Source organism: Trichoplusia ni, chromosome 17, assembly GCF_003590095.1.
Source record: "Trichoplusia ni isolate ovarian cell line Hi5 chromosome 17, tn1, whole genome shotgun sequence".
NCBI lineage: Eukaryota > Metazoa > Arthropoda > Insecta > Lepidoptera > Noctuidae > Trichoplusia > Trichoplusia ni.
The window spans coordinates 1686584-1704403 of record NC_039494.1 but is presented as its reverse complement, the minus strand read 5'-3'; the positions used below and the strand labels follow the sequence as shown (position 1 = coordinate 1704403).

Below are 17820 nucleotides of genomic sequence, written 5' to 3'. Positions count from 1 at the left end.
CTGTCATAGAAGATAAAAGATAAAAATACTTGTAGCTAGATATAAAACGTTCACACACTTAAAAAAAGCTTATTGTGACACTTACAAGTGACACTTGACAGCTGTCATCTGTGCAAACTAAAACTGTTTCTGGACTGTTGAATCGTTAAAAATATTTAATCAATCATACTGTATCTGATTAAAATTGTACGAGATACCTCTGAATAAGTAAACGGTTTCTTTAGAATTGTGTTACAGTCTAGCTGTAAGTAATTATCGAGCTTTTGTTAAGTAATCATTTTGATAAATCGATATGACCAAATACTAACATAACCTATTTAATTTCAGCACACAATGGTATTTCTGACTGTAGCCAATTGGGTTCGTAGCCGCGGACCTGATGAATTTTGGAGAAAGAGGAGGGTTTTTAGGTTAGCCGCACATTACATTGGTCGGCGAAGGAACTGTTACTCAATAGCTGTGCGAAATGTACACCGAGCCTTAGTTTACGCAACCAAAGCCAGAAAACTGAAGAAGCAAGATATGATCGATCTCTGGAACACGAGAATTAACGCAGCTTGTGAACAACACAATATCACATACTTTACTTTGAAAGAGGGTTTAGACAGGGCCAACATCTTATTAGACCGAAAATCATTGTCAGATTTGGCATGTTGGGAACCACGGACATTTGAAAGTTTGGCTGCTGTTGCCAAACAAAAGATGAACTACGATGGTTTTATTGACAATGCGGATAAAAAACATCCTACTGGTGTGAACCTAAACCTTAAAGATGTTATGTTAGAAGCTTGGTTGAAGGAAAGAAAGCAGTGAAATAATTTAGCACTTTATTCACCTATAGTCTAGTTATTTTAGTTCAACAATTAGTTTTGTAAAAATAAATATTATCTAAGTCATTGTTGTTCATTTTGACTAGTTCCCCAATTCCTTTTTAAGTTTCTTTGTTAATTCATTTTGTTTTTCTAATATGTAAAGGTTTTCAATTTTTCTTCTTTGTTGTCGCTCAACATCCTTAACTACACCTTCATGCATTTTTTCTCTGTAAATAGAACAATGCTAGTAAAAAAACAATTTGATGATACAAACATATTTAAGTTCAGTATTGTAAAATTCACCTAACATCTTTGATCTAAGTAATTAGACTTTTTTTATCAAGTAAATAACTACTACATTTAATTTTGTGCATTCATTTGGAGCTAGCAATTTATTTATTTTAACAAAGTTTATAATCTGGTAGATAAGATTTTTTACTGTCACATTTTCATTCATAAGCCCAAAATATGTATTAAATTTACGTAAAATCTTGGAATTATCTTTCTAACTATAAGAGAATGCAATTATTTAGAATTAAGTTAGAATTACCTGTCTGTTTGCTGCTTGATATGAACATAAGCTACAATACCCACTGTTACGGAACAAGATAGGGCTAAAACTAGTTTTGAAGTAGGTGATGACATCTTTACTCTTATGTCTTAGCTTTTATTTGTTCCGTTCAACATATCATTATTATTATTTTTATATTTATGAGTTCTTGACGCTCTTGTACTTTTCGTTTCAGTAGGACATGCCTTGTATGACTTTGACAGTTAATGTCAGGTATAAGTGACATTTGACAAATGTCATAGATTTTATCATTTACGTTACAAGTGTTGCCATCGTAAAGTTAGTTTAGTTTGTTTATATTCATCCCCACTCTCCTATTACCCTATTTATCTTAGTAATAATATTATTCCTAGTGTGATATTTTGATATGATAAATCAGATAAATGCCACGATTTTGAGTTAAACTTAGTACTTGACCTCCATCTTTGCAATCCAAGGAGCAATACTTAATATTGAAGGTTCCCCTGTTCCGATGGACTGGATTTTTTTAGAGGAATGAATTTACCCAATGATTATTATTATTATTGAAATTACAATGTAGTTTCGTCTTATCAGTTGTATGTCAAGAAGGTTACCCGTGTAATAGGTTTCTGTTCTTGTGCTAGGAAAGGAAGGAGAGTAAGTTTCAGGAATCTTAAAAAAAATAATATCGGAATCAATTAAATAAATGTTTTATTTCAGAACTTGTGCTAGAGCGGCATAAGACTCGACTCATGTTTTAACGATAACAGATAAACATAAGTTTTAAAATTAATGTAACAACACATTAAAGTAACTTATTATATCATTTAAAGAATATTTGTACAGTAACGTAGAAAATAAATCTAGTTAGGTATTGTACCTAAAATTAGGTACAGCATTAATGTAGGGCCAATTAAGAAAGAAATAATCTAAGTACCTAGTTATTATGTTCGTTACAATAAATTGTACTAATACATTTTGTTATCAGTTAAAACTAAGGTAAGAGTAGAGTCCAGATACATTGTGTAATTTTATATTTTATCCAATTAACAAATTGCTACAGCGGCTTGTCATTTTTAAATTATGACGTGTTCCAGAGATGCTATTTCGTAAATTGTAATTTAAGACAATTAAATCATGTAGGTATTATAATATGTATAACTTTAAAATGTGTTTGATATCTAGAGATATTTTGGCGAAATTTACTTCATCTTAAATATAAATAAACACAGACAAATATAGCCCGGCTTAAAGTCTTACAAAAATAAATACAAAATTCTAATATTTACAAGTCCCTACGATAGTTATAATACAAGAAGACAAGGTATTGAGTATTTTACTACGCTTAACATTAAATACTTATAACTTAATACTTAAGCCCACTTGCGCTAATAAATTAAATTAAGAATTTACCTACACTCTACAAAATAGAGCTAATATATTCAAAATTTAGTTTTTTGGTGATAGTGGACTACGATTCAGTCAGTTTATGACCTTTTTTAGGTAAATAGTCACAAATCATACTAATCTTCAATAACTATTTTGAAGACTATTTACAAAATTTTTCATTAATAAAATTGAGCATCGCTTGATGTTGAGCTTTTATGAATTAGGTCATTGTGAGAAATTCACTGGTTCACAAAAATGTATAGCGAATAGAATCAATAAAATTGTTCATAATTTAAACGAACGCAGCCAACGTTCACCCCGCAACAACCTCTCGGTAGTCAAGTATCACTAATAGCTTCACTTTGACTAATATCGTTTGCTCCGGCCACTTTTAATTTAAAGCATTCTTTCGGAGTCTATCAGCACAGACTGTAGTGGAAAGCCTAAACGTATGTTATGGCACAGCTACCTGCTGCAGTTGTCATAAAAACTGGCAGAGCCCCTGTTGGGGATTTCGGCAAATTCACGTTTCGGTGTACACAATTTCGTGCTGAAGTCAACGTTTCGCTTGCTGTAAATCAAACATGAAATGAGAAAATTAGTATGTAGTGCGGGGGGCATAAGCTTTTTTAAGTATTGTAGAATAAAATAAGCTTTAGGGAGTGAGGCTACAGTTTTTAACAGGAGTTACTATCTTACCCTCTGCTTGGCAGTTCCATTTGATCGACGAGAACTGACTTAACATATAGGCGGTCGTTACACCACAGTATGCAAAGCGATCGCGGCTCCAGTACATTCATGTCGTACTCCCACGATAACTCCACCTAAGGATTGCAACGAATAACATTATGATACGTCCTTCATTATTCAATTGATTTGTGTATAAGTAGGGCAATGATGGAATACGACCTAAAGAGGCTATCGCAACATCTTAAAGTAATATTATTGCAATTGTGTAAGAGAGACACCTGTCTATAGTTCGCTATCACATTTCTGAGACTAAAATAATGGTAGTTCTTGGGTCAAAGAAAACTAGCTTTTCGTACGTGTTATGTGAAAATATTTAATTAATTATTTATTCTTGGTCAGAGAGGACGAACTTATCTGTTACAATGCAGTGTTGTGGAGTTGCGTAACATTACGCTTGTGTATGGGTAGCCTTATAAGTCCTACTGACTATATAGGTATGGGTATCACCAAAAATGCGAATAGTGCTGTGTTTACTAGTATTTGTGTAGCTCTGTACTATGTTATGTTAAAATTGTAACTAAACAGATTGTTGCCATGTATTTAGTCGTTACTTTCTTACGAATAATGTCTTTGATCTCTAAGAGAATGATAAATATTTACCTTCCTAACTTTTCCACCTAAGTCCATCGGGTGAGTGACTACTATGGTGTAAGTGGTCCCGTGCTCTAATCTGGAAAAAAGTGGTATAATGATTACAGGTACAGCAATAATGTTTATTTCACTTGTATGTTTTATTCGCTTTATACTAACTTCACGTAGTTGTTTGGTGTTAAGTCCATTCCTTTTATAACACCTCTGTCGGACAACAGAGTTACCTTTAGGAAACCCTGTCGAATAGAATAAATATAAATTAAGCATTATCTCATAGACCTATGTGTAAAATGCTAAATATTAAATAGTTGTAACATACCTGCACCCACGATTCTGCTCCCTTAGGATTTGCTAATTGAATGGCCACTCTGTAATGTCGCTCTGAAAGATTACAAACAATGAGTACAATAAAATAAATCAATGCGTTGATAGAAATCAACGTACTTTCAACCTTATCGCCTGAAAGTAGCGTTATGTTTATTTTAAATCCTTGTTACTATGTAAAAATAAGCTAAAATGACATACGGCAATACGGTAGTTCTTTTCCAGTGCTGAGGTAATACTTCGCTCCTATAGTGTCATGTTCTTCCGATGGGAACACTTCGTTCTCCGATTGATTGTTCTTGTTCGTTATTAATCCTGGAGAACTGTCCGCATGGAATCTATGAAAATTAATAATATTGACATCATATGGAAGAATAAAATAAAAGTCGCCAACAGCATCCTTCTTTAAAATGGAAATGAATGGATGAAAAACGCACCCCATTATTGCACAACCGTGTCCGCAATGGAAACATTTTCCTGCCATAAAGTGTTGGTATGACGGGCATTGGTGTCCTGGAAACAGATTTGTAAGAATTGAAGTGTAATAAATCATTTAAATGTTGGCGTAAGTGCCGAGAGCTTGCTTTTTAGAGTTCCTATAAGTATGATACATGTTTCAGGCGTTGTGTGCAGGTATTTACTGTGAGTAATGTAGGCCAAGTGGTGTAAACGCATGAACTGCGTTGAGAGAATATGAATAAAATAAAATACTCACTTGTATACTAGGTTACATACATTTAATTAATTTCTTACCTATATACGAACACTTTCCATTGATAGATTCAGTGAACAGTTTTATGGCTCTCACATGGTTGCAGGCCACTAGTACTCTGGAGGCTTCCTCGAGACCTTGCTTGACAAGAGTTAGCGGTACAAGAGGCCCCTCAGTAAGGTCACATCCTGGCTGCTCTTTCCCATTGTTCGGATAGAAATCCAGATGTCCCACAGGTTGGGACATTCCATATCCTGCCATAAATACAAAATCTGTCGCACGCGTGAAATAAACACGTCGTTTAATTAGTTACCATATCTCGCAATAAATATAATACTATAAAATATAATGGTCTGTACAATATGTATAATGAATTGAAAAGCAATGAAGCGTATGGTACATATATATTTACATAATAAATACATATAAAATATATAAGGGTTAGTAGTTGATTAGATGGTTTAGCGACTAAGCTCAAATTCATTATCAACAAATGTAAGATTATAATTATTACGTGATGTGAAATGTACATGAATGTGCGGTGTGTATTATAGAAGCATACGTGCAATACGACGTATATACCGTAGTTACGTCGAAATGATTACCTAAAAGGAAAATGCTTTTTCCGTCAGTGTGGATGACGTCGACGAGTTGCGCGTCTGTTGGGTCCAAGCGGACATGTGTCGGCATCCCTTGGAAGTAAGGTTCAGCTGGATCGAGGCCAGTAATCCTTCCTAATCCCTATGAAATAAGGAGCTAGATCAAAGACAATATGCAAACTGAATACATTATTTTATGTATCGTACGAACTTGGTTTGAATGTTACAGTTGTTTGCACTTACTTGAATTCTTTCTCCTGCATACCCGGCCGTGTGGGCTCCTAAAGAATGGCCTATTATATGTACATCCAAGGGATCCAAGCCGTGATCTTTCTGCAATTTAAAAAACATTAATTTGTATATTTAATCCTTTTAATTTTTTTTTGTGTTAAATTATTTTTTTGGTGTTTCCATACCTGTAAAGTGTTGATGAAATGTGCTACTTCAAGTCCTACAAGCCTTGTGTTTGCTGTAGCCTGAGTATACAACGGTAAGCTTCCACCGGCCCAGTCTACTATAACAACATTGAAGTCGCCGGCTTTCACGAGTTCATCTTTCATTTCACTGACCTGTGTGACAAATCAATCAAGGTTAATAACCTCTAATGGCCTAGAACTTTCATATAATATAACAAATCGGTCCTCCAGTCGGTTCTGAAGCAAACATTAAAAAGAGGAGTACAGACGAATTCAGAACATGCTACTTCTTGAAGTCGGGTAAAAATATTTCAAAATTGCATTTATACATCGTTGGTTTAGTTATTTCAATGGAATACATATTTAGTCAGTTTGCTGATAGAATTTGTTTTTGTGGTACATTTGTTGTACTATTAGTTCTAAAATGACCGATAAAATCCGTTACACGTTTCTAAAGTTTGTTTTGCTAAAAACATAATTATAATATACAGCACCCAGTTGGAGAGCGGCGTGTCGATAAATCCGTGAATAATCATCTTAGTGAGACGCTGCGGATTGAAATTGGACTTCACTATGGTTTTGTTCACGTTCACATTTAACAGTTGGCCGTCAGTCGGGTTCTTTTTTGTGTACAGAATAAATCTGAAATTGAAATGAATTTTAGTATCGTAGAAAAGAAAAGAAACGTTAGAGAAATCTATGTAATGTTTTAATTCCTGTTCGACTTCATAAAACGTTTTGCAGCGTATTTTTCTAATGAGCGATTTACCTTGTGTTGATAACAACTCTTGGAAGAGGGAATACATTGAAGGGCCTGTGAATGAGATGATACCAACTCCTTGTGATGTTTAGGCATCCTAGATCATCATAGCATCTGGTTTCATTCTCAACTGAAAATTAAAAACACCGTAAAATATTATGAGTACTAATCATAATTCGAAAAACTATTATTCGTTACTCATTTTTATTAAGTACAGAAAGTAGAATAAAACTCACATGGCAACCACGGAATGTTGACCTCTATTCGGTCAGAACGCGCCCAGTTAAAGGGGTCAAGGATGCCAGCAAAAGCCGGCTGCAAGCCGAGGAGAATGCACCACAGCATCACGCGAAGGTGACTGTCTGTCAGGTGGAGCCGTAGCATGCTCTGCTGGCGACCTGGAAGGATAAATTGATAATTATTACTAATAAACGGATATTTTAAACCTTGGGCGGTCTGCAATCAAAAACTTAAGAGGAGGATACCAACACATTAATGATTAAAAAGACGACGGAGACGAAAATATCCATGTGAATGAGCTATGAAATCGTTACTACACGGGACCTACCGTCACTGCTTCAAGTAAAACAGCTGTCGTTAAGAAAGCGATGGTGTATTACACGAGCAGATCTGCGACAATATACCATAAGTGTAGGAGAGTTATTTAGTTTACTCGGGGTGGCGGTAGGCCCCATGGTAAACATAATCACATGTGCTATTACAGTCTTTGCTTAGTGTAGTAGGTTACGGGTCTTGTTATTACCGCCGAAGAATGAAACGTAGTTGCCAGTGCTTTGGCGAATATTATAAACAGTTACTTATGAAATGTACGTAGCTGAGTAATTTTTGTGAATTCTGAATAATTCTGCCTGAACAATCATTGGTAGAGTAGTTAATATAATGATTTTCACATAGCTTATAACCAACCTAATATATTTTAATGATCAAATGATACCTATTTACGACAGTCATTTATTCTATACATTAATAAGTATTATTATATTGATTTACGGATGTTATGTTTTTCTAGGAAGTTAATACACAATACTGTATTAAATAATTTACGTTTGAGCATAATAAAAACATAATCATACGATCGTTTCGTATGGTTATGTCTTTACAAACCAACAATAATAACGTATTTCTTTAATTTGCATTTTTTTAAGGAGTAAAAATACCTACCGATGGAATTGAACCGAAAGACGGTAATGTTCTTTAATGGTAATGAGTAGGTACGGTTTGTTCACTTGTGGCACTAAGCTCATAGGAAACTAGAGACTGAGAACAGAAAATTGATTGTCAAAGTTGAAAGTAGTTACGGAAACTACAACCACTGTTGCACAAGGGAGCAAGATGGCGCCCAGTGCGGCGTAGAGCGTCCCCCAAGAAACGTGGGTAAAGTAAACATATATCAGCGTTTTGAACTATGTAAAGGTATTGAATCCGTTATGATAGAGTTTCCTATATTCCCTAGCGAGTGTTGTACTGGCTTCCAGTAGCGTAAATTGAAAGTGAATAATATATTCAAAGTTAGTGTCGCGTCGTGATCCATGTGCTGCAGTAATGTACAGCATGTTCAGATTGTGGGTACTGATTGGTTTCCTTTGGCTGGCGGCTTGTTTCCTTGCGCCCGCGCCGCTCGCTCGGGCACGCGGAAGACATCCCCCCTTTTATTCTTATGCAATTGGTAGGTGTACACGATGGTATTACGATATAATGTGTTAATATACTGAGAGGGTTGGTTTTCTACAAAATTGTGTTTTATTTTCATTCTTTCTTGTTGAAATAAGCGAATGTATCTGAATAAATACGTTAGTTAAGTGTATAGTATTAATTAGATCCATAGTGAACCGTAGTAACTTTAAAATATTTGTTTTCTGTCAATATGTGCTCGTATCTACTACAAATATTGTAAAGTTCGTTAGTATTGGAACTACTGTTGCTAGAGTTTATTTTCAAGAATTAATTTGCATTCGAATCTGTACAATGCCTACTATCACCGATGTACATTTTGAGTAATGAAAATTAATTACACATTTGTGGATCTCAATTACTAGCTACTAAACTGGCAATGTAACCTGTTATATTTAACCCTGTGAAGTATAAATTAATTCTTACCAAAAAAAAAAAAATTGCGGGAGCATTCTCAGCTTAGGGGTTGTAGCTATTTGTAGTAGGTTTATAACAATGAGGTGCTTTTTTATCTTAATAATAACACCCAAGTCATATCCAAAATCGCGACTAGATTACTAAAGAAATTCCGAATGAGTGCATGTTACTTTTGATATCAAATTATTGCAACGTTCATACGAATTCGACAGCAGTTTTATTCGAGTAACCTATATTGAATCGCTGTTCAAGGCAATGCGATATTAGTATAAAGGTCTATTACGAAAGTATCATTGTTAACAATTCACGACACGTGATACTGCCCGTATTAGTATCGCTAATATATGCGAGTACAATCTGAGTGCCTAATGATTGCCAATAACAATAATATCATTAAAAAGGTAGCAGTTAAAATGATCAAACTCTTTACTGTCAAAGCAAAATAAAGACGGTAAGTATGGATACATGGATGTTTGTAACTCTTAAACGGCTTAAAGATAAGTTTAATAACTTTTCTACACGAGTATATACTTTATTTATCAAATCATCGTTTTATATTTTTTTAGCTTGGGGTGAAACGCGGAAACCTCATTTTGAATTCCTGTTTGGGACCGCTATTTGGTCGTGGTGTGTAACAGCCAATTAAAAAAAGCCGTTCCGTGATTGACACCGCGGTCAAAAAGTTTCGTGGTCCCAACCGGGAAACACCCTGTAAATCATATTAATATTCACACAGATGTATCTGTTGCGATGTCGTCGAGTCTAGGAGATCATTGACCAGATTCAAATGACCAAGGTCATATCCAAGTCCCTAGCAAATGTGATTGTATCATAGCATTAATGTAAATGGCCGCCTAGCTTCTAGATATTTTATACCTTATTATCATACAGGTACTAGTGGTTGAAATTATTGCAAGGGATCGAACGTGGTACTCGACAGTGTATTTTTTTCAGGTCTTCTTTGTTCGACAAGAGGCCTTTGCTGACCCCAACGCGTAGCTAGTATTTAGAACTTACATAATACTTGTGAGATAGCATTAATAGGCCTCGACAGAAACTGTGGTAAGAATTGAATTATAGATTACAAGAAAAATAAATGCGTGTTTGTTGACCTTCCGAAAAACTACGATGTTGTGATAGGTTTAATGGTATTTAAATTTCACAATAAATTATTTAAATTGTGTCTATTTGGTTAGGAGATTTTTGTTGACGACGATATAGAAATCTATTTCTAGAACATTCCGAATATTTTTACCGATCAACATTTAGTGATGTAATGCACTATTACGCGCGTAATTATTTCAATGTTAAACAACTACTTTACTTGCAACATTAATTTTCGCGAAAGTTGGGGGATGTGCTTACTTTAATTAACACTTTTCAATGATAGTTTATGATTTATATTTTATAAAATCTTTAAAACATGATTGGTTAAATGAGTTGTATAATGTAATTAGATGGGACATTTCACTTTCACTCATCATTAGAACAAGAATTGGAGCTGATTGCGTTGCAAGATAAATATAACCGGAAGACTTCAACCAGCTCATCAAATGATTCGACGAAAAAACTAAACCGCCATCGAGTTACAAATAAAAATAAGCCACTTCCCGAGCTGCGCGGACGCCGCCGCTTCGTACGGAAGTACGGTGATGCAATGCAGTGCAAACGCATTGTACCTTAACCTGCTAACTCTGATATAACTGCTAATGTCAGTGTGCTCGACTTATGGCAACTTTATGTAAGCCGATGCGACTTTATAAGGCTCTTGTTAAACACACGTCAATATTGATTTATCAACAAACCTCTTTGATGTAACCTAACAATGTTTACGCGTATCTTCATGTCATAACTACACATGGTACGCACTGAATACAATAGGATGATTTAATAAAGTACTTGTACCGTACTCTTCAATGTTTTGGTTGTATAATATTTTTGCATTTGTCAATGTCCGTATTACATAGTCCACAAATATTGGATGGCGACCTTCTTCTGCATTCGGTATCTTGTTGACCTACATTTACTGTCGTTGTGGTCAACGTATATTTAACGTAGAGAATGCAACACCCATGACCGACAGATTAAAACTTCAAAGATTATGACACTGATTATTATTTGGTGATAAATACTTGTCAAGCGGGTTCAGAAAGAATTAACTTAATCAAGGTTTATGAATGATGTGTATTAAATCAAATGACGTAATCTTGATTATTGTGTTATTGCTGTATTTCTTAAGTAAACAATATTTATTTATGTCGTAAAGATAATCTTTGTGTACAAACGTGGCATAATCTAGGAAATACGTACGTAACACTTGATTGATCTAAAATCTGTGTTGTGCAGGCGGTTGCAAAAGATGTTACACTTCGCACTAAGGCAGTCTTGGAACTGAGCTCGTCATTGCAAACTGGGCCTAAGACCAGTATTGGGACAGAATTAAGACGTGAATGTACTACAGTTGTTCTGCTGCATCGTTTACTTTTGTTGCGCCAGTGGCTGCTTATTTAGGACACGGATCACCGCCGCATGCCGCATTCGGTTTTGCATATCGTATAACTGTTTTACTGCAACTGATTACTATGAAATTATAGCTGGTACGACTCGTTTCGTTGACCTCTTACGCAAGATACTAATGAAAATGTTGTTAATTGAAGATTCGCGGCTCGATTATCGTTTATTCGAATTGAAAGATTATTTTTTCGTCTCGCATCAATCCATTTGAAGGAAATCAGTCATTATGTCGCATTGAGTGGTTGGGCGTTTACAATTGGTAATTATGCGCTTTGGCAACTGTTTTGCATGACATAGCTGGGCATACGTGGCTAGTAACACTGGTACTAAAGCGTGTGGTAACATGGCGCACCTTACCGCTAAGGTCTGCCTACCCTGGTAATGGCATTCTGTAAGCATTTCGATTTTGTAGGATTGCGATACTCTGTTGTAACGTAGAGATTGGACGAAATAGAATGATCTAGAAGGGTGTGAAATCTTGACCGAATAAACTGAAATAGCCCTTTTTATTTAGAGTTCCGTACGGCTCGTTTGCAACCGTAAAATGTTATTAGGTGTTGGCAATGTCTAATAAAGAGTAGAATTCTGTAAAAGTTTGATTTTAAACCCACCACAAAACTCCTAAAAGACCTTAGTTGTGATATCCCCTCGTTAACATAAATTCACCTTAAACAATGCCTTTTTAGAACCGTCACAATGTACGTACAGAACTCTAATTAGAAATTCATGTCGCACTTTAGTGTTCACAGTTCTTCTATTGCAATATTCTTGCACTCTTGTGTTAAACAGAAACCGGCTTGAGCAATTTGTTTATCAGTGTAAATATTACCTTGACATAAGGCTGTTTCAAGTGTTACGTAAACCTTGGGTTGAATAACTCCAATCTGTCAATAGTTACTCATCATGCGATAATCACTAAGCCATATTGACATGTCTATAAGCTCTATCTTAAATTACTATTTCACATTTGTTATTACAGACATGTCGAATAAAATAATAGATTAACTACCAAAGCCAGTTTATGCGGCGAAAGTTAATAGGAAATTGGTATGGACAGCCGGTATTGAACTTTATAACTTAAAAGGTTCTGCAAAATGCATGTAGGATTGAATAATATGGATGTAAATAATATTAACAGTTTTTTTTATGAGCTTGTTGCTACGAGTAATATCGACGAAGAGTTTAGTTGTGCCCGCGACTTTGTCTACGTGTAAAAGGTTTCTTTTTTCCAGTGTTTTTTGGATATGTCTTTTGATTTAGTTTGTTCAATACTGAATTATAGCTTTTAGAGGTCTAAGCTGCGGCCAATCTTGTTGATAGGAGAAATATCGACGAGGAGTTTTAGTTCACATAAGTAAATAGTAGAGTTATTTGTCTGTATGTGTCTGTGTGAACGAAGCATGAAAGTTAGTGTTCTTTCTAAAAGAATGCGATTTACTGCCTTATTAATTGTATAATAAAATGACGTAACTGAAAAATAGTTAAATGCGACTGGATTTAGTGGATCTGCATGTTATTTATTAATGTTCAATGCATGACTTAACATTTGTTCAGGAAATGACGAACAAAAGCAGGCTTATAGGCTAAAATCGTAAAAAGTCCGACAACCGTGAAAAAAAATACAATTTATTAGTAATTTTATGACACTAAAATGCTACCCGCTTACAATCTTCATGTAACCCATATTCAGACTTTTTTTCATTTAACGAGTTTTGCACTAAGGAACTAATTCCATGCGTTGCATCACATGCTTAAAAATGCTTAAAAACACCCAGACTCCAGGTCAAGCGGTCCTGGATCACATAAACTCCTCGGGAACCGAACTCACGACACATCGCACAGTGTTGGTTTGGCGTAGGGACCTCAAGCTCTCGGATATCTGCGCAGTCATAAAACACATTGAACCAAATATAAAACGGGAAAGCCGTATTAATTAAGTTTTAAATTAGCATAAAGAGGCCTTACTTAACAATATGCGTATGATAAACACGTAACCTTGTTTGGTTCTTGATAATACTATATTATTTTTAGCATACGAGAATATCCTGTAGTAATTTATTTTACAACAACGCTCCGTAATGTGCAAGCATACATTTTGATTATCGCTAAATTGGTGCACTTTCACCAGTTGCTCGTATTAATTTGATACATTTTAAACAGGTTTATATACATTCATTTACTTTAATTTTTCGTTATCGTTTAAATGAATTGCTTTGATAAACGCACTTACTTTCTCATGTTATAAATTGTTTACAGACTTATTCCTTATAATTTAGTTTCGTATGACAAATGTACTTAGTTTACTAACTTTATTTGAATTTGCCGTTACAAGTGTTAAATAAACTTCGCAAATTTTAGGGGCGCGAGGCCCCTGCAAGAGCGGCCTCGGGCGATTGCCCTGTTCGCCACCCCCTAAGGCCGCCACTGCTTTTCGTCACGTCTTAAGCGTTACTAAGTAGACGTGTAGGAACATTGCTGCATTTATTTTAACTTCCGTGTCATACAACTATTTATTTAGGTATTCTAAAACGATGACGAACGTACATAAAAATCTCATCCAAATAATGTTCGGAAGATTAACGAGTATTTAACATGGACTAACAAAAAGTAGGTTAGACTGTCAATTGCAGTAATGTTCTGCGAATCTATTATTGCAATATATCGAGTGTATAGTATCGCATGAATATCTAATAATGTGAAGCCAACTAACGCTTCATTGCTAAAGAATCACTTGAGATAATGATTAACACATTGCTTGATGTAACCGCGTCATCGGTTTTGGCAACACAACAGGGCCACGATTCTGCTATTTTACAATGGCGGATGAATGAATGGCAATTGATTAAATTTGAAATTATTACTATTCTCTTAAGCATTTTGCCAATACAATTATTGGAAGTTAATTGTATTGACCTTGAGTCCCGTACTGAATTTACAATTATTGTGTAGAAAAGTGCTTAAGAAAATAAGGAAATTTTTATTTTAAGAAAAATTTCATTGATTCATCGGCCGTCGTAAATAGCAGAATTAGGGCCTTGGTGGACAAATGCCTACCAATGATTTAAGAATGATGTAGATGTGATAGGAAAAGATTTTGCTGTACAGTGTAGAGAGTTTGGTGTGCTGTCATGTCATGATAATAAAGTGGACGAAGTGCGACATGTAGTGTAAAAGTCTATTTTCAAAATAGCGGTAGACAATGACGGACAAACAAAACTGTAATTTGATTTTAGTACATATTTTCATTTTCGACCCGTCACAAGATCGAAAGAAAATCTGTCCAGTCAAGCTTCTCAGTCTTATATCAAAGTACGAAATCAGGGACAACCTCATCAATCAAATCAATATCTACCATCATCTTAGCAACAAACTGAGAAACAATCACAGTTAACCTACAATTACTGTCAAAAATGTAATTTGTGAGTAATTAGCGATAACAATAATGCTTCATTGCATGACTCGTCGTTTAAGACGTTATGTAACTGACACATAATCACACATGTGTGTCATTGGCAGCTTGACCGAAATGACCAGCACTTTAAATCAATACAAAAATATCATACCTATCGTGTCTTTTGTTAGTGAACTTTACGATATTACGTAATACGTAGTTAATTACTAGACTCGTTAGTGAATTAGGTCTAGTTGAGCAATGATGAATAATGATGAATAAAACAAATGAGTAATGTTCCTACCCTTATTATGAAATTTCAAATACTTATTTTTTTCGTAAAAGCTATTATTTATCAAAAAATATATGTGCACGGCTTATGTGTAATTCTACGTAAAAATCTTATATTGTCAAAACAAATGACTGTCTAATAATTATTGTACGCACTACTTAAAATCTTTACAAGGAGTTTATTGTTTTTGTTGAGCAATTGTGTCTTAAAGTATCGATTACTCATTCCACTCAACTGCTTTACTTACGCAGATGCGTACGCACAGAGACGAGTCATTGACATCACTTTGTTTACATTTACACGCATTGAGGAAATGACTTGCGTTGAATAACAAATTGACAAACACCGCATTTCTTTGCGACAGATACCGTTCACGAAGACGTTTTTCCCTATTATAACTCCCATACCAAACCTTGGACAGTAGAACTTGGTAACTATCTAATGTTGTACACAAAAAGGTAATGAGTTCCATACACAGAAATGTTTGTAATACAAATGGAATCGCACGACTGCATTACAAATCTCTCGATATCGCAATTCTTATTACATTGTCTGATATAAGATATGAGTGGCCTTGAGATGCAACATTTTTATCTTAAATCTTTAGGTAACGTAATGTACTTTTACATTTTTAGTATTAACAATGTATTATTTTATTGAAATTTATTATACATTTCCTTTCATGTTAGGCGTAGCGCACCAGTTACTGTTGCGTTAATAGAAGACATCAACGCGCGCTGAAATCGTATCGCGTAGCATGTTTACATGCTAACTTAATACATGTATGTACCTTGTAATGTTCCAGAATGAATACTATCCACGTATTAAAGAGAATTATTATGGTAATAAGAGAAATGCATATAAAAAAATAACGAATAATATAAACAATTCGTAAAAAAATATAATTTAAAATGAATATTTTCTCGAACGTGTTTATCGTTCCGGTATTCTAATAACTTCATGCATTTAAATAAAAATAAATGAAATGTTAAATTTATGTACACGAAACTCCATACTTTACTTAAAAAAGTAATGTACAAATGGCTCATTATTAAAATAGAATTTCCTAATAAATTACTTCTATCGAAAGGTGCATTGTGATGACAAAATGGAATTCCGATTGATTATTGGCACAGGCCACGATTGGCACACGAGTGCGAAGGAGATGGTGCAACGCGCATGCGCATGTAGCCAATACTTTCTCCTTTCGCACTTGTCAAAGCGGCAACTGTCACTTTTGAAAATAGAACGAAAGCTTTCGTCGCCCCGATATTAGTTAATAACTTTTGCAAGTCTAATAATAGCCAAGAAACTATATTGACGAAATCTTTATCGATAAAGCGAAGGACGTTGTTCCTTTCTTTTATTGCTTAATTGAAGAAAATAACTGCATATACTATTAATATAAATTTTGCAATACAATAAAAATCATGGTTCATATACCCAATGCAATGTATAAGTCTGTTTGCAATTTTTTATTGTGACTAGTATTATTTTGGTATTGTCCGTTCGGTTTTGTAACCGTTTGATCCATATAAGTCTTGAGTATACGCAGGTGAAATAGTAACATTGATTCGAACGCATTTTAAATACAAAGCAGGAGGAAAACCATATTTAAGTAGTCACATCAATCTTGTACTTCTAACTATCTTTATCAATGTTTTTTTTTTGTGTTTACAAAGGCTCCTTTTAAGGATAGACAAGATTAATGATTTACTAATACAATTAACATTATTCTTTATACGAAAATATTAAATCTGCAAAAATCCGTTTTTCCATAGTGTATCTAGTAAGTTTGAAGGTTAGATAGACGTTATAATGTATTTATAAGCGGCGACGTAGGTCCTAAGTGTCTCAAGAGGAATTATAAACTACAGCCGTTGAATCAGATCTTCATTCTGTATGAAAATTAAAATTAATCACATAACACACTAGTTTAGAGGTTATAGGATAACATACATACTTTATTTAAAACTCAAAGTGACGATCAGAACGACACGTAATGCACACACAGAGCTTGTGTAAGCTCAATTTATAACTTATTTTGTTAACATTTGTAACGTTTACGGTCAAAGTCAAAACTATTGGTTATATAACGTTGAGAATAAAGTAAATGACGATAAAACAAATCAATATAATTTTTTATGCAGCCTTTACGATCTTATTGGTCTGGTTTCGTTATTTGCATCGTGAAGTATTCGATTCCTGGGTCAATTGGTTTAATGTGTTTCAAGAACTTCTTTATATTTGTAGTTTATTATTTTTAAAGTTCGCAACTTTGTGCTGCCTGAATCAAAATCATCTGACCTTTGACTTTTGTTTTGTAAGCACAGCTGACAGCCTATCCATTTACTTTCAATACTTGGTTTTCACAGTCTTTACTGCATTTTTTCTTTTGCCTAACATGACCAGATTGGGAAGTAAATGAATACTATCGTCACACCGAATAGAGATGATAGTTTTGTTTTCATCACTTAAGTAACACTTTATTTTACGATTATGTCTGATCGCATCATGCATTGAGACTAGTAAGCCAATTTAACATGAGATGAAACTTGAAAATATCAATCTGTGATAATTAGACGGGGTATTAGTGTTCAGACCATCTTCTGTCCTAAGGCCAAACATT

The 17820-nt window shown here is 34.5% G+C and overlaps 2 protein-coding genes across 3 annotated transcripts in view; one reads left to right on the top strand and one right to left on the bottom strand.

Annotated features, from left to right (window-relative positions):
- Nucleotides 1-91: 91 nt before the first annotated feature.
- Nucleotides 92-896, top strand: LOC113502484 (39S ribosomal protein L20, mitochondrial). Its single transcript, XM_026884072.1, has 2 exons — nt 92-244; nt 328-896. The coding sequence occupies exon 2, from the start codon at nt 334-336 to the stop codon at nt 811-813; it is 480 nt and encodes a 159-aa protein (XP_026739873.1). The 5' UTR covers nt 92-244; nt 328-333; the 3' UTR covers nt 814-896.
- Nucleotides 897-2032: 1136 nt separating this feature from the next.
- LOC113502515 (pancreatic triacylglycerol lipase-like) overlaps nt 2033-17820 on the bottom strand; it is a 32384-nt gene continuing 16596 nt past the window's right edge. Inside the window, exons 2-15 of one of the 2 annotated variants that reach the window (XM_026884118.1) lie at nt 7122-7283; nt 6895-7015; nt 6620-6767; nt 6126-6278; nt 5953-6042; nt 5716-5851; nt 5152-5382; nt 4836-4911; nt 4600-4736; nt 4394-4455; nt 4234-4310; nt 4084-4153; nt 3433-3557; nt 2033-3304 (exon numbers count right to left, since the gene is read on the bottom strand). In XM_026884118.1, coding sequence (XP_026739919.1) covers nt 3199-3304; nt 3433-3557; nt 4084-4153; nt 4234-4310; nt 4394-4455; nt 4600-4736; nt 4836-4911; nt 5152-5382; nt 5716-5851; nt 5953-6042; nt 6126-6278; nt 6620-6767; nt 6895-7015; nt 7122-7269 — 1680 coding nt within the window. In that variant the 5' untranslated portion in view covers nt 7270-7283 and the 3' untranslated portion in view covers nt 2033-3198. The remainder of the gene's footprint in view (nt 3305-3432; nt 3558-4083; nt 4154-4233; nt 4311-4393; nt 4456-4599; nt 4737-4835; nt 4912-5151; nt 5383-5715; nt 5852-5952; nt 6043-6125; nt 6279-6619; nt 6768-6894; nt 7016-7121; nt 7284-17820) is intronic. The other variant, XM_026884119.1, reaches the window with a different exon arrangement.

What these genes read in the sequence shown, in the direction of transcription:
- LOC113502484 (XM_026884072.1), top strand. Translation starts at nt 334, where the DNA reads ATGGTATTTCTGACTGTAGCCAATTGGGTTCGTAGCCGCGGACCTGAT.